The sequence below is a fragment of the Channa argus genome, chromosome 7, assembly GCF_033026475.1.
Source record: "Channa argus isolate prfri chromosome 7, Channa argus male v1.0, whole genome shotgun sequence".
NCBI classification, from domain to species: Eukaryota; Metazoa; Chordata; class Actinopteri; order Anabantiformes; family Channidae; genus Channa; species Channa argus.
The window spans coordinates 22,667,461-22,690,979 of NC_090203.1; the positions used below are offsets into that span (position 1 = coordinate 22,667,461).

Below are 23,519 nucleotides of genomic sequence, written 5' to 3' on the forward strand. Positions count from 1 at the left end.
TATGAGCAGGCATCCGTTACTGGTGATGTGCGGGTGCACGGGAATGCCAAGACTTTTGTATATTTTTCCATATAAAAAAGTATTTACCGTATATCGCATAGGCCCTCAAACTATTTTATAAATAAAATACGATAATCATCGTATACCTGGCGACACTGGCAGGCAATTGTGTGTGGTTGCCATAGTAACAGATTCGGCGTTGAACACGAAAGTGTAGTTGAACAGCACCAGGTAAAGTTAAAGTTGTTTTCTTAACCTTTTATTGTATTTGTTACATTTTTAGTTAACATTAACCTTATGAACAAACGAGGATCAATGTTCTAAAGCTACATTCTGTTCTGCATTGAGTACGAGTGATGCAGTTTTCTTTCTAGCTAAAAGCTAGCGCAGCCTGTGCCTCTCATATACAGTAGCACCTTTAGCTACGTTTACATACGGTAGCTACATTATAGGTTCCGTTGATGGATAATCGATTAAAAACACTCATCGGTTAACGCTAAGCTGGCGTTGAGATTCTTCCAACCACGTTGATAAAATGTCTCTCATGTCCCTTATATAATCAAAATGTTTATTGTTTTCTATCTGTTGCGCTTTCACAAACAGATATCAGATTGCACCAACTTTGAAACGTCATATCATATGTATTGCAGTACCTGTTAAGGCCTATTATATATATAAGGCCTTTATATACATGGGCCTTCTTCCAACACTGAACCCTGTGTTAAAGTTGTGCATATTTAATCTAGGCTTATGGATGATGGCATAAACAAATACAGCATGTAAACGTTTAGAATTATATATATAGGTGTATATATACGTATGAAAGGGTTGAGGTAAAGGACTGTCCTGGGTCTCTCAAGGCCCAACACCCATTAACAGTAGAGATCTGATCTCAGTTTCTCTCTGAGTGAACCCACTGCTTACAACTCACCCTTACAATCCTCATGCCAAACTGCCTGAATGCTTCAATCATTTAGTTTTTCCAGGCCAACTAGTGAGAAATCAAATAAGTAAAACATAAAACCCTTTTTTTGCCATGGACATTAGCTTGAGGGCTCAACCACAGGTAAAAATGAATATTTTGTTTTTCTAACTGTAGTTTCAAAGGTTTCCTGTTGCCAGGATTAGCTACATGGAAGAATCAATTTTATATAATTTGGAGCTACCAGTCAATTTTGTTTAACATAGTTACTTTGTAACAAACAAACATTTTCCCTAGGTATGAGTGCAGATACCATTTTCTCCCTTCAAAACAACTCCACCGCTCTTGACTATAGAGGGAAGGTCCCTGTGGAGCACTTGGACTATGACTACATTGAAAAATGCAGTGATGTGAAATACCTGGAGAAGATCTTGAAAGTGCTTAGGTAAAAGTCATATAACCGAGCTTCATGTGTGCGGTCTTGTTCGTCTGTTCACTAAATAATTTCTTTCAATCTGGAAACATAATAAAATGGAGAAATAAGTTCTTCCTGATGCCAACAACTTTGGGTTAGTGTTGGAAGTCCACCATTTTCTCTGCAGAGGGAAATTTATTTTCATAGTTCATGTTAGATTTTTCTCCCTTTTTTTAAAATGATCCCCTTTTTACAACAAAACATGAAAATGAATGTGTGTGTGTTACTGTTATCTTCTAAAGGTGGAAACCATAAAAATATTTGACAATTCTTATTTGTTTTTTGTTTTTTTGTGGATTTCTGACTTTTCTTTGACATGTGCAACTATAAACAGACAAGAAAATTGGAGAAATATCAGCCACTTTAAAGACGGCTTGTGAGAATTATTGTTCATGACAAATATTAAACTGTACTTAACTCTGGTCTAGCTGTTATCACAGACAGTAGGCATCAACCTACTGATGGTAGATTGATCTTTATTATCATTAATAAATATAATAAAGAACTACCTACTCTTCCAAGGAGACTTCCTTTGTGAAATAATCCCCGCACCAATACAATTGATGCCTTGTGTAATGTACATAATCCATTCGAATGCGGATCCGTGTATGATCTGGAGGCCGGATGAAGGACAATGTGTGTCACAGACAGAAAGCTGGTTACCCTCTAGGTCTGGCATTTAATTACTAATAAAACTGCTTCGATGACTCTGGGTCATTATATGTAAATTTGCTGATTTGAACATATCAAAGTGGTTGTTATTATTAACTATTCATAAAATAACTACTACTGAATTAACATGAAAACATGGAAACATCCTTTCGTTTAAACTAAAACTTTTTATCAGATTGAATGAAATAATTGAATTCCCAAACGATACACAGACAAGAAAGATTAATAATATTGTAAATAAATACAGTATATATGTACTATACTATGTACTATATGTGTATGTACAGAAATCATTGTTTTACTTTTTCCAAAGGTCTGGAGAGGAGGGCATTTATCCTCATCTGATACAGTTCTGTGAGAGCCACTTGGAGAAACTGGACCCCAGGAGCCGAGCTCTCAGGAAGGAAAACGCTGTTGCCACAGCAGCCAGTCTCTCTAATGATGAATGGAGCCAAATTGTTGATGAGTTGCAGGCAAGCTGTATATTGCATGTTTTTAAAACTACTGCTTCCTGAAGCCTGCTCTCTTCTTAGTCGTAAACACTGACACATTAATCACTTTGTCCTTTACAGAAATGGCAAGAAGAAACCAAACAAACTGACATGTCACTAAAATGCCAGTCAGTGTTTGATTATCTAGAGAATAAAAGTATGCCTCCTATAAGAACTGCCAATGGTTCCGTCCCCCTCAATAAGGTAAAAGTCGTCTTCAATAAGTTCATTAAAAATATACAGTACATATATGTTTACAAAGAGTAAATACTACATTTGAGTTTTACGTCTTCACAGAATTCAAGTTCAAAAGAAAAGAGGAATCCTTCAAAAAACCCTCTTCCACGTGACTATCGTGAATGGGACAAGTAAGTCGCTTTTGTTTCAGAAAGAACACACTTAGATTTCTTGTCGGCACTCTTACTTTGTAGAATGCACTTGTCAATGTCAATGCGTGTTCTTACCAGATCACTTTGTAATACTTCATCCCTCACCAAAATAATGTGTATTTCTCTTGATTCTCCAGGTTTGATGTGGAAAAAGAATGTGAAAGAATTGACGGGAACATTCTCCAACCATCTCCACCAGTGGTTATTAACACAGGACGTCCTAAAATCAAGACACACGTGGATGCCTCATGTAATGCATTACTTATAGCATCTCATTTTTTTGTTCATTGTGTATACAGTATTCAGTTGTGTGGGTATGTGCGTGAAATGTGTGAATACTATACATACAGCGCTGACACAACAGGAGAAGCTTATCATGGCAAATCGGGAAAAGGACAAAGGGAACGAAGCTTTCAAAGCCAAAGATTATGAAGAGGCAGTAGTATACTATTCCAGGTCAGACTCTTAAAGCAACTTATTTATTTATCTCTCAGAGGAGAAGTGTCAATTTTTCTTGGCATTTAATTCAACGTTAGCCTTTTATTGAAGTCTGATTTCATTCACATTTACTGTACCTCTGAGTGTTTGTCCATTCACCTCATAGCAAATCAATTCTTACTCCATCTGTGGTCTTACATAATAGGAGCCTTTCCATTATACCAACTGTGGCTGCATATAACAACAGAGCCCAGACTGAGATCAATCTCAAGCACTGGCACAATGCCATGAGAGATTGCCAGAGTGTACTCGAGCTGGAACCAGTCAATATGAAAGGTGCTTTACAGAAACATTCTATTAGTCTCATAAGTATGTTTTATATGCTCTTAACATTATGTATAGAAAAACCTTCATTCAGTAATGTGTTTACATGATGCCTCTTTTATTATCAGCCCTGCTTCGTCGTGCTATTGTGCACAAGCACATGGGTAACTTTGAGCTGGCAGCAGAAGACCTGAAGCTGGTGCTTATGGAGGAGCCACAGAATGCTGCAGCCAAGGTGAGTGACTTATGAAGTACCACTGCAGCTGTTGATAATATGCCGTCAGCCTGTTTTTCCACTAGGTGTCACTGTATTTGTGAGCGATGGGGATAAAAGGGAAGGTTTTAAAATCCTCTGTAGTCTATTATTACTGTAAATAGAGAAATATATGGGCTTTTACTGCTGAGTTAGAGGTAAAGCTTTTTCTTTAAGTCACCACATTTGATGACAATGTTGCATGTTCTTTAAATATGTGTTTTTAAATGGATGAATAAGAGATGTTTCTTTAATCATTGAACACAAGCCATTTACTATACCTCAGCATTACATGAATGATTTTCGAATGAGTTTATGTGTCATGTTTGCTGACTTAACAGACCGGCTGTTGAGTTCCTCCTGTCGACTGACTCTATTGTGTTCACCTGTCGTTTAGCAACTTCTGTTAGATACTGAGAAGAAGCTAAAAGAGTCTCAACCAAAGCAGCAAAGCAAAGGCAAAAAAATCGCTATCCAAGAAGTAGAAGAGGAAGAAGATGATGTAATTAACGGTAACAATGAAACAGAAGCAGAAAAGATTGGTGAGATGTTTAAGCTCCTTCATAATCTACATCCTTTCATATATTTTATACAGCATTCACACACACTCACAATAACAGTTTCACACATGGCATCCATTTTGGGTAAGATAAACATCATAGATCTCTCCAAACCACTTGTATTGCAACACTTATGTTGTTGCTGTTAATACTATGCTGTATCTCAATTTATTATTATCTATTTGATAGCTGACGCTTTTTATCCAAAATGGTAGCCATCTCATCAGTGGAAGTCATGCACAAAATGCCTCAGGCCTATGTATCGCAAACTTCTATTCAAAGAAATCAAAAGATATTATTTTGTGGAACAGACCTTGACAAACATTTTTTAACTTAAAATCTATAAACTGTCCACCATTGTACTGGATTTGCTCCGTTTGGTTTTGAGATTATTTACCGCTAAACAAAAAAAGAAAGGCAGAAAAAAATTGAGTAACATCGCGGTTGTCGACGTGCATAGACAGGCCAACTGCCTCCTAACCAGGGACAGTGTCTGACACAATACAGATACAATACAGAGTGGGTGAGAATATCCCAGAGGGAAGTAGTGATGACAACAGTGACAGCTGAGTCAGATGCAGATTTATTCTCCTATTTACTGCTTTGTTGCATGGTTTTCACATGCATTTACTATCACTACAGTTAATAAAGGTTATTGCTACTCTTTTGGTTTTAAATTATTTTTTTTTATCACTGATGTAATTCAACATGAACTAACATGTTTTTTTTTTCTTTTCAAAATTGCATGCAGCAACGGGACAAATAATCCAGTGACCATATATGAATCTCTAAACTATGCAGAAATCTGATTCCAGATTAATCCAGATTAATTTAAATTAGAGTATTAGGGGCAGTGACTCAGTTGCTAGAGTGGCCACCCACCGACTATAGAGTCAGAGGTTCGTGCCCCGCTTTTCCTGACCACATGCCCTGTGTCCCTGGGCAAGACACTAAAAAGAAACGGTGCCAAATCAACATGCAAACGTGTGAGTCCTTGTAGCGACCCTGCACTTAAGGGATGGGACAAGAGGACAAAAAAAATAATTGAAATGAGAGCATCGTTCCCTATTTTACATTTAACACAACATGAAGATCCTATTTACATTGTCCTTCCAGTTCCTATCTATCAAAACTTGCACAAGATAATTTAGTAGCAAGTAGTAGTTAATGTCCTCAGTTTTTGACCAATGAGACCGATTTATATATAGACATGTTTAGCAAATGTAAGTTCATTACAAATATATTGGTGGTGAACTACTGCATACTTTTTTCAGCCAAATGTAGACATGCAAATGAATCCTGTATGTTCAAGGTACAGTATATATCTGTGCTTGATTTAGTTACTCCTGGCTGTCTTGTACTGTGCAGGGTTTCCCCTCTAATCCCCAGAAAATATTCAACTAGAAATTTTGGTGATGGCTGAGTCATTTTCAGAATTCTGTCTGTCCCACGTGTCCCTCTGGGAAATGTGACAGACTATGCCAGTGTGTATGTTGTCTGACCTAATAGCCCCACCAAAGTAAGCAGCTTCTTCCTGGAACTCCCTCTTTCAAGTGGTGCTGTCATGTGTGTCCAACCCTCCCCCACTATGATGTAACTGCTAACTCCTTCCGGTGGGTGTGCCCCCACCACCACCTCCCTTTGCCTCTCCCTCCCTCTCTCTTCCAGTTTGTCCGGTTGAACCCAGCCAGCCTGTGGGAGGGGAGGACAGCTCAGCTGCTCCTGTCGAAAGGGGAGACATGGGTAACGCTCAAAAAAAGCCCCACGGAAAAGGGGATGGGGGTCCACACAGTGAGTCTAATAACTTGCACTATGGACATTGGAGGAGCAAAGGAGGCAGCACAGACAAGTACAAAGCCACAGGGGACTCTAAGGAGAAGGTGGCCAACGGAACAAGCAAGAGGGGCTCGACAGCTTCAGCCCAGGCTGATAAGAGCAGCAGCAATACGAAAGCCCTGGATGGAGGAAGTGCAAGGGAAACTGTCAACCTTGACGCACCATGTGGAGCCCTGCCCCCACCTCTGGCCCGGCTAAAAAATGAGGGAAACCTGCTATTTAAAAATGGACAGTTTGCCGATGCACTTGAGAAATATTCACAAGCTATTCAGGGCTGCACAGATTCAGGTAGGGTTGGAGAATCCTTATGGTTTATTCTGTTCTTGTTATCATAATCTGGAGGTGGCTGTTCATTCAGTTAGATGGTGTTTAGGAATGTGGTTGATGTACCACATTGGATAAAAGTTAACTATGTGTCTCCATGTCAGTAAATATATAACGCTGGTAAAAAGATAACTATGTTACAGACATTCTGTGATGAGAAACAATAGGTGTATGGTTTACCAGACTGATTTTATATCACCAGTCTCACTCTTATGTGAATAAATACTGCATTATGGTTTTAATCATCTGTTCCCTGTAATAAATGTAGAAGCTAATGCAGTTTTTAATCAGAGGTCATGACCTTGCTTTTAAAACACCAGTTAGATAAAAAAAACCTGCTGTTTCTTTTTTTTTTTGCTCATTATTACACTGCAGGCTTCAGCGAAAAAAAGCAACTGCGGACAAATAACAAGTATATTGCCGAGCTGTTTCTATGAATACCTGAACAACCACACCATACAGTATACAAATGCAGTCTTAAAATAGAAACACAGGTTTTAAAAAGAGCTATAAAAGAGTTAAAATATTGTTTGTTGCATTTTGAGACATTGTTCCTACAGCAGTGTATCACAATGTGGCTACTGTGTAGACAGTGTCTTAGTTTTACCCTCAGCCTGGCGCTAAGCCTCTCAGCTTAAGTCACATGACAACTAACCACTCAGCATGAAATTGAACCTGCAGGACAGTAACTATAATTCCCATCAAGATGGAGAGTGTGACCGACTGATGGGGGGAGAGGATCTGCAGTTTGTCATGCTCACCCACTTTCAAACATACTGTCTCTGTCTCCATCATATTGATCTTACTACTCATTGTGCTAGTGGATGCTAAAGGGATCCCAAGACTAGCATTTGACCGATGTAGTAGATCGCATATAATGCAGACCACAGAAGTGAAAATACATACATACACACATGCAGGATGTATGTGGCCTGTCAAAAACTGTCTATTCGCTGTCTCAAAGTGAAATGTGTTTGTGTTCCCCATCAATCATCACTGTCAAACTCTGCCAACATTTAATGTCTGATGCAGTCTGATGAGATAACACGCTAAGATGCATTAGAGAGAAATAGAGAGAGAGTAGAGAGAAATTCCTGTTAGAAATGTGCAGAGACTAAATGCACTGTGTTTGGTATGTGCAAGCTGTTTTGGGAGCTGATGTCAGAAAAAGTGGTTTGACATTTTTTTTTGTCTTGTATTTTATCTACCTTATTTGTCATTTAGTTTAGTTTAGTTTTCTTTAGAAATAAATTTGGTGTTTGCTTCACTAAAATGCCATTTAAAAGATGAAGTAGTGAAGGGAGGGCTGCCTGTTTTAAGTTCCAAGGAAGAGTTTGTATACCCACTTCAACTGATAGTGCCAGGGAGATTTACAAGTATGGAATTTGCTCTTTAATTTCTCTTTTTTCGTGCAGGTATTGATAGTCCAGAGGATCTATGTATTCTGTATTCTAACAGAGCAGCTTGCTACCTTAAAGATGGCAACAGTCAAGACTGTATACAGGACTGTACAAGGTGAGGCCCATTTTTTACTGACCTTGTAGCTTTGCAAACAACACGATAAGTATGATATTATGTTTGTTGTGGGTGTTAATCCAAATGTCACATCACAGAGTCCAACCTTGAAAATCCAACATGATTTAGTTGCAGATCAATTGGGATTCTTAACTAGGTTGTGTCATAAGGCATTTAATTTATTATAAATGCATAAAGCATTTCAGAGGACACATTTAAATTCTTGCTATTATTGCGTAGATTTAACCTCTTTGGCAAATACTAAATTTAAGTTGTGTAACAGTTTACTCACATATCTTCATCAGTACACCTGTACACCAGTACTTACTATACAATAACATATCAACTTAAGAACAGATCATCTTTCAAATCACTCACATATATTGAATTTCCATAAAATAACACTACTTCAACAAAAACATCTATAGCAGAGGCTTGATGTTTTGCTGCAGTCTCATCCCATCTATTTATACCAACCAGAGCTCTGGAGCTGCAGCCTTTCTCCCTTAAGCCCCTCCTGCGCCGGGCCATGGCTTATGAGTCCTTGGAGCGCTACCGAAAGGCCTACGTGGATTACAAGACTGTCCTGCAGATAGACACCAGCGTGCAGGCAGCGCATGACAGCGTCAACAGGTATTAGCCTTCACCTTTCATTTGAGCTAAGAGGTTGCAAAGGGCAGAAAGATGTGATCACTGAAACACAGACATGACTGAATGGTCCATTGATTGGATTGTGAATTAATCTGAAGACTAAATTAAAACAAACCAAATGACCAAACACACGCTCTGATTATTGGCTAACAGATTTATCTGGTGCTCAAATGTAGTTCCACCTAGAGACTAATTATGGCTCTCCCACTGCCTGTCTTCTCTCTGTTACGCAATCCAGAAACTCACCTTGCTGCTTTGTTTTCAGGAGCATTACAGGGACACATCTCTCCTACAGTTCTGTGTGGGAGATGTGTAGCATACTGCACCTGTACATCTGTCCTTGTGTAACATCAGTTTGTCTGTCTGCTGGTCATTTTCCTTTACCAGGATAACCCGGCTGCTGATTGAAGAGGACGGTCCGGACTGGAGAGAGAAACTTCCTGAGATTCCCCTAGTACCTCTGTCGGCTCAGCAGCACCACAAAAAAGAGCCACCCAGTGCAGAGGTTCTCCAAGCCCAAGCAGAGAAGGCTGCAAGAGATGCAGGTTTGTGTTCAAATAAACCCTCAAAACCCGTTCACACAGCAAAATGTGAAATATTCTTTGAAATATAGTTTTGCAATAAAGTCCCGTCAAGTCACAAGCTTACATTGTTACAAGAATCTCATGTAAAAGGTTTACTGTTAATGGTAAGGTACTGTTACTGTCATCTGTGACAGAAGGGAAAGGGAAATGTATTTCTGATCGAAGCAAAATATTAGTGTCAAAAATCTTATAAAAGTTATAGGAGATTAAAATTTACATCAGTTCCTAATATTAACATTCAAATTTGGTAATTTAAACAAATACTTCAATATGCTTCACCTTGACCTTCTCCAAGAGTAGAATGATAATGGTGATGAAAATTAAATACACATAATTGCATCTGTAATTATTATAAGCATATATTTTTCTGCATACCGCGTACTTCAAGGTTTGATACATTAACTATTATCAAACAGATTTTGATAATAATACTTTGAGTCAATCCCCTTTGTTGTTATCCCTGAGATACGAGAAAGATGTTAAAGTCCTGACCATGTCACGCCGTTTCACTGACCATGCAGTTTCTCCCTGAAAGTACAGAGCTGCAGAACATTTCTTTTTTGCAGCAGTTTGATTAGTGATTGCTGACCGACAGTAACTGCTATGCCTGACTTTAATGTAGGACAGCATTCATTCCATGCACAGAAGAGTGGCATATTTTCCTATGTTAGGTTTATAAGTAATAAAAATCAAATAGATTAATTTAAGTGTGGGTTAATCATTACTTTATTATGTCGCCCAGAAAGGAAAGCAGAAGTCCTCTTTACAACTTTGAAGCAAGAAGGGAATGATTTTGTGAAGATGGGCCAATACCAGGACGCACTGGGAAAGTACACTGAATGCCTTAAGCTAAAGCCAGAAGAGTGTGCGATCTACACTAACAGGTGGGAGGCTTGAGTCATAGATGCTGCTGTAGTTTCTTTCACTTTCTCTTTCTCACTGTTTTGTGGTACTTAGCACGGATTATTTCAGTCACTGTTTTGGAAAAATTTAAACCGACTGATTAATCTTTCCCCATCTGTCAGGTGGTACACTCAGTTCTGGAGCTAATCCCAGTCAGCTGTCAGTCTGTCACTGGTAGTATATTAGCATGTTTTGTTGCACCAGAATGGCCAAGGTTCAGGACTCAGCTGCCGGCTACAGCTCTTTGTTTATTACAACTTCACTTTCAGCCTCTATCACTGTATCGTATGGAGATAAGGGGAAATACAACAAGCATAGAGGAGGCTTGTGTGTTTGTGTTTGCATGTGTATGTTGAGCTCTGCTGCTGGAAGAATTTGTATGTACAGTCACACCAGAGCAAACACACATATTCTACTGGTACTCAACTGTTAAGACTGAAGAAGAGATCAGAGATAACGATTTTCATGCCTCAAGTCTTCTTAACAGTCATAAACCCCTGACACCTTTTAGTCATGAATGAAATAAGATTAGCTTCTAGTGACAAAAATAAAAGTGATAAGTGACGTGTGTGTTTGCAGAGCCCTGTGCTACTTGAAGCTGGAGAGGTTTACTGAGGCCAAGCAGGACTGTGATGCAGCCCTGAAACTGGAGCCAACCAATAAGAAGGCCTTTTACAGACGAGCCCTGGCCAACAGAGGCCTCAAGGTGAACAGAGCTGACTAAAATCCATGAGGATATATGTGTTCATTTAAAAATGAGGCTGGAGGGAAATTCACCCCCAATTGTGTGTGAAATAGGCATATTATTTAACTCATAAAATATCCTTAAATATTTCACACTCTTGAATAAAATGTCACATGCATACAGAAATGATATTTTGAGGCTACATTCAACAGGACTACTTGGCGTGCAGCTCTGACCTGCAGGAGGTGCTGCAGCAGGATCCCAACGTGCAGGAGGCTGAGAAGGAACTGGAGGAGGTCACAATGCTTCTCCGACAGAGTCTGACCAACGCGTCCCCAGCCACGCCCAGAAAGACTGTCCCCATCACAGAGGTAGAGACATGCTTTTTTGATGTCTGTTCTAACTGTGTTATGTGCCACTGCCTTCACAAAGCTCACATGATAAGAGTAGCTACATTGTATTTTATCTCTCTGTTTAGTTGAAAAACCTGCCACAACTTATATTTTTTTTAGCTACATTTGTGGATTTGAGAAAGGTGATAAATCATGGAAGGACTTTGGCTCAGGTTGCACATTACTGTACCTCCAAAGCAGGCCAGGGGATTTGTTTTATTGCATCCGCTGCAAAAAAAAGTTGGAAAGCTAAGAAAGACAAACCCTTCATGTCAACAGATTCACAATTTAATCTTTAAATTGCTACCGTAAAATCACTATTTGCAATCTAACATTTTCCGACCAAATTATTTATTAAAAGAGAAGTAAACTGCATGCTTTTCCCCAAAGGTTGTGAAAAATTCGCTGAGACTTGCCAGATTGCTTTGTGAGTGGGATCTTGGCTTAATTATACCTGCATACTTTGTTGTAGTCTCACTCAGTGTCTTTTCATGAATTCATCATGCAAGAAGGGACTCACTGGCTTCTTTCATCTGACTTTAAGTCTTCTCCAACAAACCCTACCTCATGTCTTCACTCTGCTATTCCACTTGTTGATCTGCTTCCTCAGGTTGAAGGTGATGAGGGAACAATACCCATGTCGGATCTAGAAAGCAGCTGCAGAGGAGAGGACATCACCATCATCCTCCAACCAACCAATGCTCATGAGTTCGTCCAGGCTCTGAATTCAGCTTGGTCTAGCGGAAACACGGCAGCCTGTGCTGAATTGCTGGCCTCCACAGCCCCAGATCTGCTTCCAAAGTACCTGGGCAATCAGATGGATGGACACACCATCAGCTTTATCATGCAAGCAATGGACGCCTACCTCCTGGAGAAAGACCCCGACCTTGTCTACAATCACCTCAACTACCTGCACACCGCGGACAGGTTCTCGGTAAGACAGGTTGAACTACCCACTTAAAACAAGGTTTTGAGTTTATGTGCAGGTCACATATAACAGTTACTTGCAGTTTAGGATTTAATTCATTAAATCCTACTTCATTAAAATGAATCACTTGGTAAGTATTCTGATCTCTTGATTCTCAACAGCTGAGCTTTTGGTGATCAGTGTTTTGCTGTTCCTGCAGGTTGTACTGATGATGCTGACGAAGGACGAGCGGCGCCACATGACTCAGCTGTTTGAGCATCTGTCTGCTGTGGAGAGCATGGAGTACACTAAGAACGATGTTCAGAACCTAGCCAACAAATACATCTGACCCTCCTGCCCCTGCTTCCTGCAACTTTTGGATCTATGCAAAACCTGCACAAGAACTGAGTAAACGAAGACAGGAAGCTGTCAAATGTGCCCGAGAACAATACAGTCGAGCAGAGCCACATTTTGCACTCTGAACTGTATCAACCATATGATTGAATGACAAGATAAATATATTTTTCTCTCTAGAAAATTTTGCTGGCAGAAAGTAGGATATTGTGGATCATTCATTTTTTTATATCAGCCATATTCAATGCATCCTGACTATTACCTAGTGAGATACTTAGCCACTGAGTTAAACCATAAGATAAAAGTTATTATGACCATATGTACTGTATTATCAGTGAGGAGGAAATATGATTGCATAATATTTTATTGCTGTTCTGTGCAGTATGTTGACAGTATCTGTTGGACTAATATCTGCTGACAGTGCTGTAGGAGAAAATGTAGTTTGTAAACTTACTTGACTTGGATGCTGTCTTTTGTTTATGGAGCTATGCAATTAGTAGATCTGGATTTTAATGTACAAATCCCCCTTAAAAGGCTTAAATTTAGTGATCACAAAGTCATTGACCCTATTCATTCAGCCAGGGCTGGTACACACTGGAGAGAAGCAGCATCTTGATGAGATTTGTGCCTTGGGCTTCAGTCTAGTAATTGACTTACTTTAAAGCATACACCAATCAGCAACAACACTGGTGGTCTTAATAATATCATGAGGACAAGGGTCAGCATGGCCACTCTGAGCAGTCTGCAGCTATAAAGCCCCCTACACAGCAAAATGTGATATGCTACGTGCAGAGGCAGAAGTGCACACACTCGATTCTCACATAATAGTGCCTAAAATTGGCCTAATAAAATCTCCACTACAAGCAGCACCTCAGTTTTTTTACTCAATCCAAACTACTCAGCAGATTATCTACAATTTACTTTACAAAGTACTCCACTTAGAAAACTATGTATTTTTACCAATATTGATTATGGTAATGTACAGGGTAAACAATCCCTGTTGGTAAAGGCGGTGGTTAACCCCTAATAAAACATAATTCATTAGTTCATAAGGTCTTTGTAAAAAAAACATTAAAAAAATATTAAAACCACCAGGTGGTATTAATGTTGTAAGTCATTAGTGGATATCATTCAAGAAGCAATTATCAATTTGTTAAATAGATCGAATTTATGCATCATAATGCAAATTATTCCTTTAGCCACATCCACATTGGTTCAAAATGTCTTTTTCTTGCTAATTTAAATGTTTTAATGTCATATCTAGTATTTACCCAGTCCTCCTCCATGACCGCAATAATTCTAACATTACTTTGTTTTTTTGTTGTATATCAATGTACCAAATATAGCTCAGGTGGACTAGTTGGGGGTTGAGAGCCAGTTATTACATGTTTAAGTTTCTCCTGATTGTGGTTTTAACACAAGGTTTCAGTAGAGAAGTAAAAATGATATATGTGATACAATATGACCAGAGGGCTCAATAGAATGAACAAAAAATAAAGACTTTCCTCTTTATTCTATGATTATTCAAATAGTATTGAAAATAAAAGATTTAGGATAGAGAAGATATTTGTATCAACATAAAAAACTGGAAATCACAACTTTTTAAATATATTTTTTATTTTTGTGATATGCATTTACACGCATATTGTAAAGCAAATTACCAAACAAATATACAAATAGCTTATGCCATTCTGCACAAATTACTAATTATATCTGGCACTAGTGTTGAAATTAGGGTCAAGAATGTAGAGTTTTGATAAACAAATGAGTGAAATAACCTGGGTGGAAGAATGTAAACATGTAGCTTTAATGTGGGGAGGAATGCAGCATGTAGTCTTATCCATAAAACCAAACTGAGTGTTCATTCAGTAACAGACCAGAGTCAAAAATACCATTCAAGATGCTTTTACTTACATGGTAGATTCTTAACTGAGCCAACTTAGTGGCTTCAATAAAACTGATCACTTGAGTGGTCAAAAAACAGGCTTAAGCAAACACTCCAAAGGAAATGTTAAAAACAGAATTTGACTTCAAGTCTGTTCAGCAGCACCGATTGGCAACACAAACAGAAATCACAAGACAAATCAATACAGAAGGTAACCTTTCCTCCCAAAAACGACGTAATCTTATCAACTTGTGCATTGCTGAACATCAGTGTAATCATACAGTGCACGTGCTTTGGGCTGTTGTGCGGCCTCAATTATTTGCGTAGCCTTTGTGAATCACCAAAAAAAAAAAAAAAGTCTGGATGTGTATATTATTGTGGTCTTGTCCTAAAAGGGATGCCCCATACTGCACCCTGTGTCTACAGGTTACAAGTCGAAGGTATAAGGTTTAACAAGAGCCTGAGTGCTGTCTTTGGTAGGCAATTAAAATGTCTCTGTTCACCATGTCTACCACAGTACAGTCTGTTCTAAATGTGAATCCTTCCTACACAGAAAAGACGACATTGTGTTACCTATAATGAGTTGCTGTTTTAAGTTTTAAAGACACAGTGGAGAAAGAGACAAAACACGAACAGCTTCTTGAAGGCACCATGAGTCAACAAATATCAAAACTCTTTCTTAATCATAGAGGTGAGACCATCCACATGAATAAAACCACCTCTGAACTGAACAATTGCCATATACAAGTTCACAGAATTGACCAACCCATTGGTTAAGGTTATTTTAAGGATTATATTTTAATATTATCTTGATAGTTAATTATGGCCTTCAAGGCCTCTAATATAGTTGCTCCTTTTCCCTGCCCCAACATATCCATGGAAGTTGACCACAGAACTAAAGCCTGGGCTTCCAAAGTCATCTTAGCACTTAAAGTGCACACAGACCAAAGGTCTAAACTCAGTGGTACTTGCTATATGTGCATCCGTCTAAACACAATATTAAATTTTAGTGTTAAAATGATTAAGGATGTTCGAGCCCAGGCCTTTTAATTATACGCCAAAGATTTTATTTCAAACATTCAGGGAAAAAAAGTGTAATAAGAATGGCAAACAAGAACACAAAACGTTCCTATGTGACTAATACGCTTTAGGAAAAAGGAAAGAGGAAATAGTGAATCATATTGCCTGGTCCCTGTTTGAGCTCACTTCTGAAAAAGGCTATAACATGGGGTTGTAGAGCCAAAAATCAAATACTTGCAAAACTGGCACAGTGTGTTTATTTTAATCACACATATCAATATGACAGCAGCCTTGTCACTGGGCTGCCTTCTGTAACAAGTGGTGTGTGACTGAACTGTGGAAATGGTGTCAGCGGTCTACTGCTTGCACAGGAAGAAAACACCAAAACCTTCTGACCTTCTGTAGGTTGGAAACCTTTTAATACTTTCAAAAAGCCATTTGACTTTTAGTAGACACACAGGGTTCTGAACTCAAAGGCTGCTTTTTTATCAAAGACAAATTCCAAAATAACACATCCCCTTTACCAAGGGGAAATGCGGGTTAAATGGTAAGCTATAGTTGTTAGTTTAGTGAATGAAAGGTTGTTTAATAAAAAGAGCATCTGTGCAGCACTTCAGGTATTGAGATTTTAAATGTCAGTCTGTATACAGAAGTTCTTGGGCTGCTGTTGGGGTTGGGCTGGGTGTTGTAGTTGGTGGTTGTTGTTGGTTTCCTTCTGTAGCTCGCCGGTGTTGCTCTGAGAGTCTGGCTCAGTAGGACACACCAAATTGACATTCTCCTCTGTGATGAAGCAGAGAGGGGAGAGCTCTGCACCGTAGCCCAGGGAGGAGTTGGTGGAGGTTGGGGAGTGGGGAGTGGTCACAGCTCCTTGTCCATGTGTGAGGCAGGTTGAAGAAGCGGGGCAGGTCTCCAGACGGTCGTTCTCCACTTCAGGCAAGGGGCTGACGGTGGTAAAGCGCGTGTGGTAGTCGCCTCCACTGGAGCCGTGGCTACAGGACGTCTTCATGCTCTCTAGATCGGAGCAGCTGAACTCAGAGAAGTGGCTGGAGTGGGAGTCAGCCACTGAGGGCAGGCTGCCGCTCAGAGAAGGGGAGTCGAACTCTGAGGAATTAGTACTTCTCTGCTCCAGCAGCTGAGCATCCATATCCTCGCGCGTCTCATTGATCTTGGTGCCTCCGCAGCCTTTCTTGCGCAGCTTGCCTTTGCTTTTTTTGCCCGTGGAGCTGGAGGAGGAGCAGCAGGAAGCCTCTTTGGCCCACTTTGTGGAAGATCCTTTGCCTTCTGAGGAAGTGAAACCGTTAGAGGGGCAGATCCAGCCACTGCGGCCCACGTGGCTGCCATCGTCTACACTGCTGCTTCCACTGTGGTGCCGTAGTTTGCCAGGTTTGGATTCAATGTCCACCTGGACCTCCATACTGTTCCCATCCCTGGAACATAGAAGAGACAAAGAGGGAACATGAGACAAAAAATAATGCATTTAGGAAAAATGTACAGTACCCATAACGGCATCTGCCCCTTTCATCCCAATGAAATCACACTCACCTGTCAAGGGGCATGTAGGAGTTAAAAATGGATCCAGCCATTGCTTTGGTGCTAGCATTGTCACTGATTGTACCCAGGCTGACAGTGCCAGATTCCCCACTGAGACTGCAGCGCTCTTTCTGCACATCAGCCTGCACTTCCAGCCTGACAACACACAAAAGGAGAGATTCAGACCAATGCAGGAAAGTCCGGTAAAGTCCAACGATTAATTTAACATTTAAATCTCATCACGTATCCATTTTAGTACCTGTTTAAATAATTAACCATGGCACTGCCAGAGAGGCTGCCAGTGATGCTGGCACCAGCCAGGGCCATGGTGGAGGCTGTCTCACTCAGGTTGTCCCTTATGGTCCCCAGACGGTCCATGTGGCTTCCACTGGCGCTCAGGCTGCCTGTCAACCCCCCAACACTGCCTTCACCTATACTGGGATTGTTTCTGTTGTCTGCCACTGATGTAGTATCTACGGATAAAAAAAAAAAAAAAAAAAGCATAAAATAACACACACACACACACACACACACATATATATATATATATATATATATATACATATATATATATATATACATATATATATATACATATATATATATATATATATACATACATACATATATACATATATATATATATATATATATATATATATATATATATATATATATATATATATATATATATATATATATATATATATATATATATATATATATATATACACACATATATACACACATATATACACACATATATACACACATATATATATACATATATATATATATATATATATATATATATATATATATATATATATATACATATATATACATATATATACATATATATATATATATATATATATATATATATATATATATATATATATATATATATATATATATATATATATATATAAAAATTACATTATATATTTATAATTATATAAAATGATGGGTGTCATCCGTCATTGGAATATCTGAAAACAAAGGATGTTTTGTGAAATGGAAGTCTAACCCCCCCAAAAAAACAAACATTTCGACGGAGGCCTACAAGTTTATCAGTCAGCAAAATGCAAATGGTGTTGATTGCTGGGCCTAAAGTCAAAAAGTGTTGTTTTCGGGTGTCTGGGTGAGGGCAATAACGCTTACCAGTAGCAGTGGCTCCACTGCCAACATTTATGTCATTTTCGTCATCAAATTCTATTCGCACTCCTTTTCCGTTCCCTGCTGAGACACCACACCCTCCACTACGACACAGAGAGATGGGCACTACGCCGTAGACATATGCAAGCATGATGGGAACACCAATGCCTGAGGGGGGAAAGAGATAGAAAAGTCACTAGACCAAATATAGACCACACCGTTTGAAAACAAATCTTTGCACATGTGCGAAGTTAGCATCCCCTGTTTTGATGCTGTTTTTTTGTGTGAAAACATAAGTCATCTGATCGATTCAGGTCTTAGTATTAAGTAAATGCAACCTCAAATGAACAATAACATAACTTTATTCACTGTGCCATTATTTATAACACAAGCAGAAACTAACATGTTGGCAATACTAAGTAGCCCCCATTATTCAACAGCTTGTAGATCCACCCTTAGCCACAATAACAAAGTCAAACAGGAAATGATTTCTTCATCAGTCATAAGAATTTTGGCCCATTTTTTCTTTACAATATTACTCGAGTGCATTGAGGTTTTTGGGCATTTGCTTATGCACATTGTTTATAAAGGTCCTGCCACCGCATTTTAATTGGGTTGAGCTGTGGAGTTTGACTAGGCCATTCCATAACCTTGATTCTATTATTTTTCAGCCACTATGATGTAGATTTACTGGTGTGCTTGGGATCATTGTCTTGTTACATGATCCTATTTCAACAAAGCTCTAGCTGTCGGACAGATGGCCTCAAATATCCCTCAAAAATTGTCTGGTATAGAGGTCCAGGTCCTGTGGCTGCAAAACAAGCCCAAATTATCACCTCTCCAGCAATGTGCTTGACAGTGGGTATGAGGCGTTTCTGCTTAAATGTTGTGTTGGTTTTCATCAAACATGTCACTGGGCATTAAGGCAAAAGAAGTCCACTTTGCCTTTGGAAGAGGCTTTGTCTTGGCAACTCTTCCAAACAAATTGTTCTTTTTAAATCATCTTCCAATTATGCCATCATGGACTTTAATATCTAACATGCTCAGTGAGGCCTGTAGGGTGTAGAGTGTTGCACGCTCTGACCTTTGGGTGAATGTGCAGAAGACTGGCAACTGGCTCAAATGCTTTACATTTGTGAATAACATCTCAAAGTAGAATAATAAACTCCAAAGTGTTTGGAAACGATTTTCCAACACTTTCTAGATTGATGTGCAGAAACAACTGCTTCTCTAAGACACAAGAATGCTGTAAAGCAGCAAACTGCCAAACTTTTTGCTTTTATAGTAGGTCTGCAGACCCGCTGATGATCAATCAAGAGCGAACAATTATCGGCACCTGACTGCAAATTTCCCTCTTGAATCCTACGGAAGCAGTAAGCTGGTTCTTAGTATTGCACAGTTTTTTGCTATGATCAGATGATTTTTATTATGTTTTTAGTCAAAAAAAAATTAAAAGATGGATTATCAACTATTGCTTACGACTGTAAACTCCAACTAGTAAAGTAAAACAACAATATGTCAAAAAATATCTACAGGCATAAAGAGAATTAGAGCAGGGGCAGAGACACATAGTGAAAGAGGTAAGAAGAGGCTGCAGAACAGACTGACCGACAGTGACTGCAGCCACCACTGGAGACACGATGACAGAGAGAGTCACCCCACCAGCAATCACCAGGTTCCTCTTGTGGTTGGAAATATCTTTGCCTTCATAACGGTTATGGATCTAACAGAGAAAAAGACCAATGGCAGTCACATTGTCAGACAGGGGAAACTGAGGAACTAAACTTGAGTTTGTATAAACTGTTCCCTTAAAGATGAGCAGCTTGCCAGACCACTAGTGATAACTCCAAATGAACATTAGGCTTATATTATTTGAACAGTATTATTAACTTAGCCCCTTTCCTTTTATGACCAACCACAAACAACAAAAAGCCATTTGGGCTGCTTGCCACAGATGATTCTTCAGGCTACTGTCAGGCCTCAAAGTGAACTCAAGTAAACCGTTTCTAAATGTTTCTAATTTTATTAGAGCCACTTTGCTCCTCAGAACATTCAAAGGATTAGAAATGGTTTTATACATTTTGTGCCATGTGCCTCATCACAAAACTTTCATGCGGAGGTCTACAGTTCTTTGGATTTCATATGTTGGTTTTTGTCCTGAAATGTGGTGTAAATTGTGGCAATCACACAGACAGGTTTGTGTCTAATTCAGTTTTGGGGGCCAAGGTATCTGGAGACAAATTAAAAAAAAAAAAAAATTGACAGACTGACAGAATGATCAATTATTCACCAGGACTGCAGGAATAGTAAAAATGTTGACCCAAACATTTTTTCTTACTGGTGCTTCAATGATTTACTATTAAAAAATGTTTGGCTTTAAAGATTTAGCTAGAATTGCAGCAGATGTGGTTAAGAAGTTTATTTGCTCTCCCAAACCCCCAGAAACTAACATAGCAAAATGTGTAAATACATTTGGTTTAACAAGTCACCAGAATGCAGAGTTAACATAATGACTGAACAGACACAGTCAGAACATGAGGAATGCACTGTAGGTGACTCATGGTCAGATGATTCACATGTGTCATGTGACCCCAACTGAATCTGGTCTGGTTTTGTCAGATGGAATGTTTTTTCTTTTTTGGCAGGCTCAGGAGGGGAATTCTAGAATAAGAGAGAGAGTAAGAATATGGTAATTTTATTATAATATCAAACTCTCATTTACCAGACCTGGACTGATGAATGATAGAATACAAGTGTGTATACTCAGACACACAGGTTATTGAGAAATGACCCCAACTAACATGAGATAACGTCAGAGTCAGAAAAAGTCAAGATTTACCCCCGTTTGTCTTTATACAGCTCAATACAGTTTGAAACCTGAACAGTGAGTTGATGTTCTGCTTCACCCATGTAGTGGAAACAAAAGGAATTTTAAAATGTTCCAAACCACTGTACAATAGAGAAATCAAGTCACGACAACTCACCTTCCTTCCAACATAGACAGGGATCCCAATAATCATGGCAGGGATTGCTATACCAGCTATGAGAGCGATGCCGACAGGGGCACCCACGAGTGTTCCCAACTGCCACAAAATCTTCTTCTTCCTGCTCCATGGCTTCTTACCCCAGAAAGTGCAGCCTGACGGGCTAAAGGAATGGAAGAGGGACAAGTTTAAGAACAACTACAAGTAAAAGCATTTTTTCTTTGTCAGTTGTGAGCATAATGTAAAGTCGGTTGGTTTAAATCACAATCCCAGTATTGTAGACAGTAATTTTAATTATTTAAACAGTTTTATGATTCACTTAAAGCACCAAGGCTATTTAAAACTCCACAAGAAACCCCTGCAAGCCATGTCTGTATATCTGGGTATGTCTATTAGCCTACTAACCTCAGGTAGTGCAGGTCTGAGATTTCCTTCATGCAAAGCCAACAGAACTCACAGCCACAGACAGCGCAGGTCATGTGGTTACAGCTGCCATCGTTCATCTTGATGATGTAAGCAGCACAGCGTGGACATGGCTTGATGTCATCAGCTGGGAGAAAGAAAATTAGATTTAATAACAGAAAGTCAGCATTATGTTAGACAAGTGTTAACGGAACAGATGCACACACACTAAAGCAGTGGGTGTGTGTGTGTGTTTGCATGTGTTAACTCAACCCACCAGTATATCCGCTCTCTTGGCTGTAGCTGAGGGATGATGAGCGGACGGTCCTTAGGTGGAGGCTCTGTGCTCTTTGCTGCCGTGCTGCATCACAGGTTTGGTTGGGATGCCACAGTTGCTTACAGTGGTAACAGAACTCTGTATCGCAGCCTTCCCTTCCACATGTGATCTTAGGACAGCTGGCACACCCAAAGGCTATCACTGCATACCTAGTAAATTGCAAATAAAGCACGCACACAGACACACACTGCTGTAATACAAATTGACTTTCAATTATTTGCCAGTTGACTTCCTTTGTCAAAAAGAATGATTTGACAAAATAATCTGTAGAACATTGTGAAAAGCACGGCCTTAAAAATAAAACAAAAAAAGGCATTTAAGATCATTAACAGCCACACCAAATTCGCTACGGTCTGCTTAGCTACCAGGAGTTTGTTTTACCTCTGAAATTTGAAGCCATTCAACCAGGGCCAGATTTTCAATGTGGTACTTTCAGCCCGATGAAATATTAAATGAAAGCTAACAAAGACTTTGACAGCAGCTCTCCACAATAGGAAAAAAAAGGTTGCGCACATCTCTACGAAAATATATTAGTAAGAAGTTACATACAGTACTGTAAGTTTGAATAGGTACAGTTTTAACAACCCTAAGTCACCAGTTATCTAAAAAAAAAACAAAAAAAAACAAGCAGGCGTCCACTGAAAACAAGTTCTTTACCTTTTGACACAGACTTGTTAATCTAAGTTCTTCTCGCCTGAAAGGTGTTCAACACCCTGCACTTGGTTTTACACTAAAGGCAATTGAACCTTACAGCATTAATTACAGCAGGCATTTATGCACTCAATTTGTTCATTAATTAGCCTGCACAAGGAGAATATGTGTCCCAAATAAATAAACCTTTTCATTCAGGAATGTGTGCAGATGCTGTGTTCAGGCGCCTTACTTTACTCATCTCTGGTTCTGGCATTCCCGCAATGTTCCGATGGGTTCAAACTTTGTCATACAGAAAATGCTAAATTTATTATTTAAAAAGATTTAGAGCCCAACATTTATCATATCATAATCAACCAAATGGGGAACAACTGTTTGTACAATTTAATTTAATAGAATGGGCTGCCTCCTCACTTTTTTAGGGTATGAACAGCTAGCACTTATGGCAGATGTCTTCCTAAATATACATTAACTAAATTAACTATTGATTTGAATTGCCAGTGAGTCCCAAGTCACCATTTCACCCTACATCTACACAGTGTGACATACTGGGTGGCATGCAGCAAGTAAAGGGGACATTTTGTTTAATAAGCACTGCTTGCATAGACATTTCCTTGTGTTAAAGAATAAATAGCTTGTATCTTAATTTATGAGCAAATATTCTTTTTTAATGAATGGTGCACGTGGGAAACATCATAAACATGCACAAATACTAGTTACCTCAATAGAATATATTAAGGTATATGATACTTTTTTATTTTCTTTGTCTATGAGCCTTAATTTTCTTAAGTTGCATATTACAAAATTCTCTTTCTCCTAATTAACTTTTCGACTTCCCTGAATTACAGGCTTCTTTTACTTCTTGTTCATAGTTTCA

General features: G+C 39.0%; 2 protein-coding genes across 5 annotated transcripts in view; one reads left to right on the plus strand and one right to left on the minus strand.

Annotated features, from left to right (window-relative positions):
* Positions 1–14,656, plus strand: LOC137130053 (sperm-associated antigen 1-like). 2 transcript variants are annotated; one of them, XM_067509664.1, is made up of 19 exons: positions 1–231; positions 1,220–1,367; positions 2,383–2,542; positions 2,642–2,764; positions 2,858–2,928; positions 3,087–3,199; positions 3,300–3,405; positions 3,593–3,723; positions 3,840–3,946; positions 4,362–4,506; positions 6,193–6,648; positions 8,100–8,199; positions 8,680–8,832; positions 9,238–9,395; positions 10,177–10,318; positions 10,917–11,043; positions 11,235–11,393; positions 12,025–12,348; positions 12,542–14,656. In XM_067509664.1, the coding sequence occupies exons 2-19, from the start codon at positions 1,222–1,224 to the stop codon at positions 12,668–12,670; spliced, it is 2,850 nt and encodes a 949-aa protein (XP_067365765.1). In that variant the 5' UTR covers positions 1–231; positions 1,220–1,221; the 3' UTR covers positions 12,671–14,656. The 2 variants fall into 2 exon arrangements, with proteins under 2 accessions (XP_067365765.1, XP_067365766.1); XM_067509665.1 differs by having other exon boundaries at positions 4,362–4,476.
* LOC137130054 (E3 ubiquitin-protein ligase RNF19A-like) overlaps positions 14,275–23,519 on the minus strand; it is a 23,018-nt gene continuing 13,773 nt past the window's right edge. For all 3 annotated transcript variants that reach the window (XM_067509666.1, XM_067509669.1, XM_067509670.1), the window contains 8 exons: positions 21,932–22,140; positions 21,658–21,802; positions 21,253–21,415; positions 19,877–19,991; positions 18,275–18,436; positions 17,370–17,583; positions 17,123–17,266; positions 14,275–17,007 (listed from right to left, as the gene is read on the minus strand). In XM_067509666.1, coding sequence (XP_067365767.1) covers positions 16,209–17,007; positions 17,123–17,266; positions 17,370–17,583; positions 18,275–18,436; positions 19,877–19,991; positions 21,253–21,415; positions 21,658–21,802; positions 21,932–22,140 — 1,951 coding nt within the window. In that variant the 3' untranslated portion in view covers positions 14,275–16,208. The remainder of the gene's footprint in view (positions 17,008–17,122; positions 17,267–17,369; positions 17,584–18,274; positions 18,437–19,876; positions 19,992–21,252; positions 21,416–21,657; positions 21,803–21,931; positions 22,141–23,519) is intronic.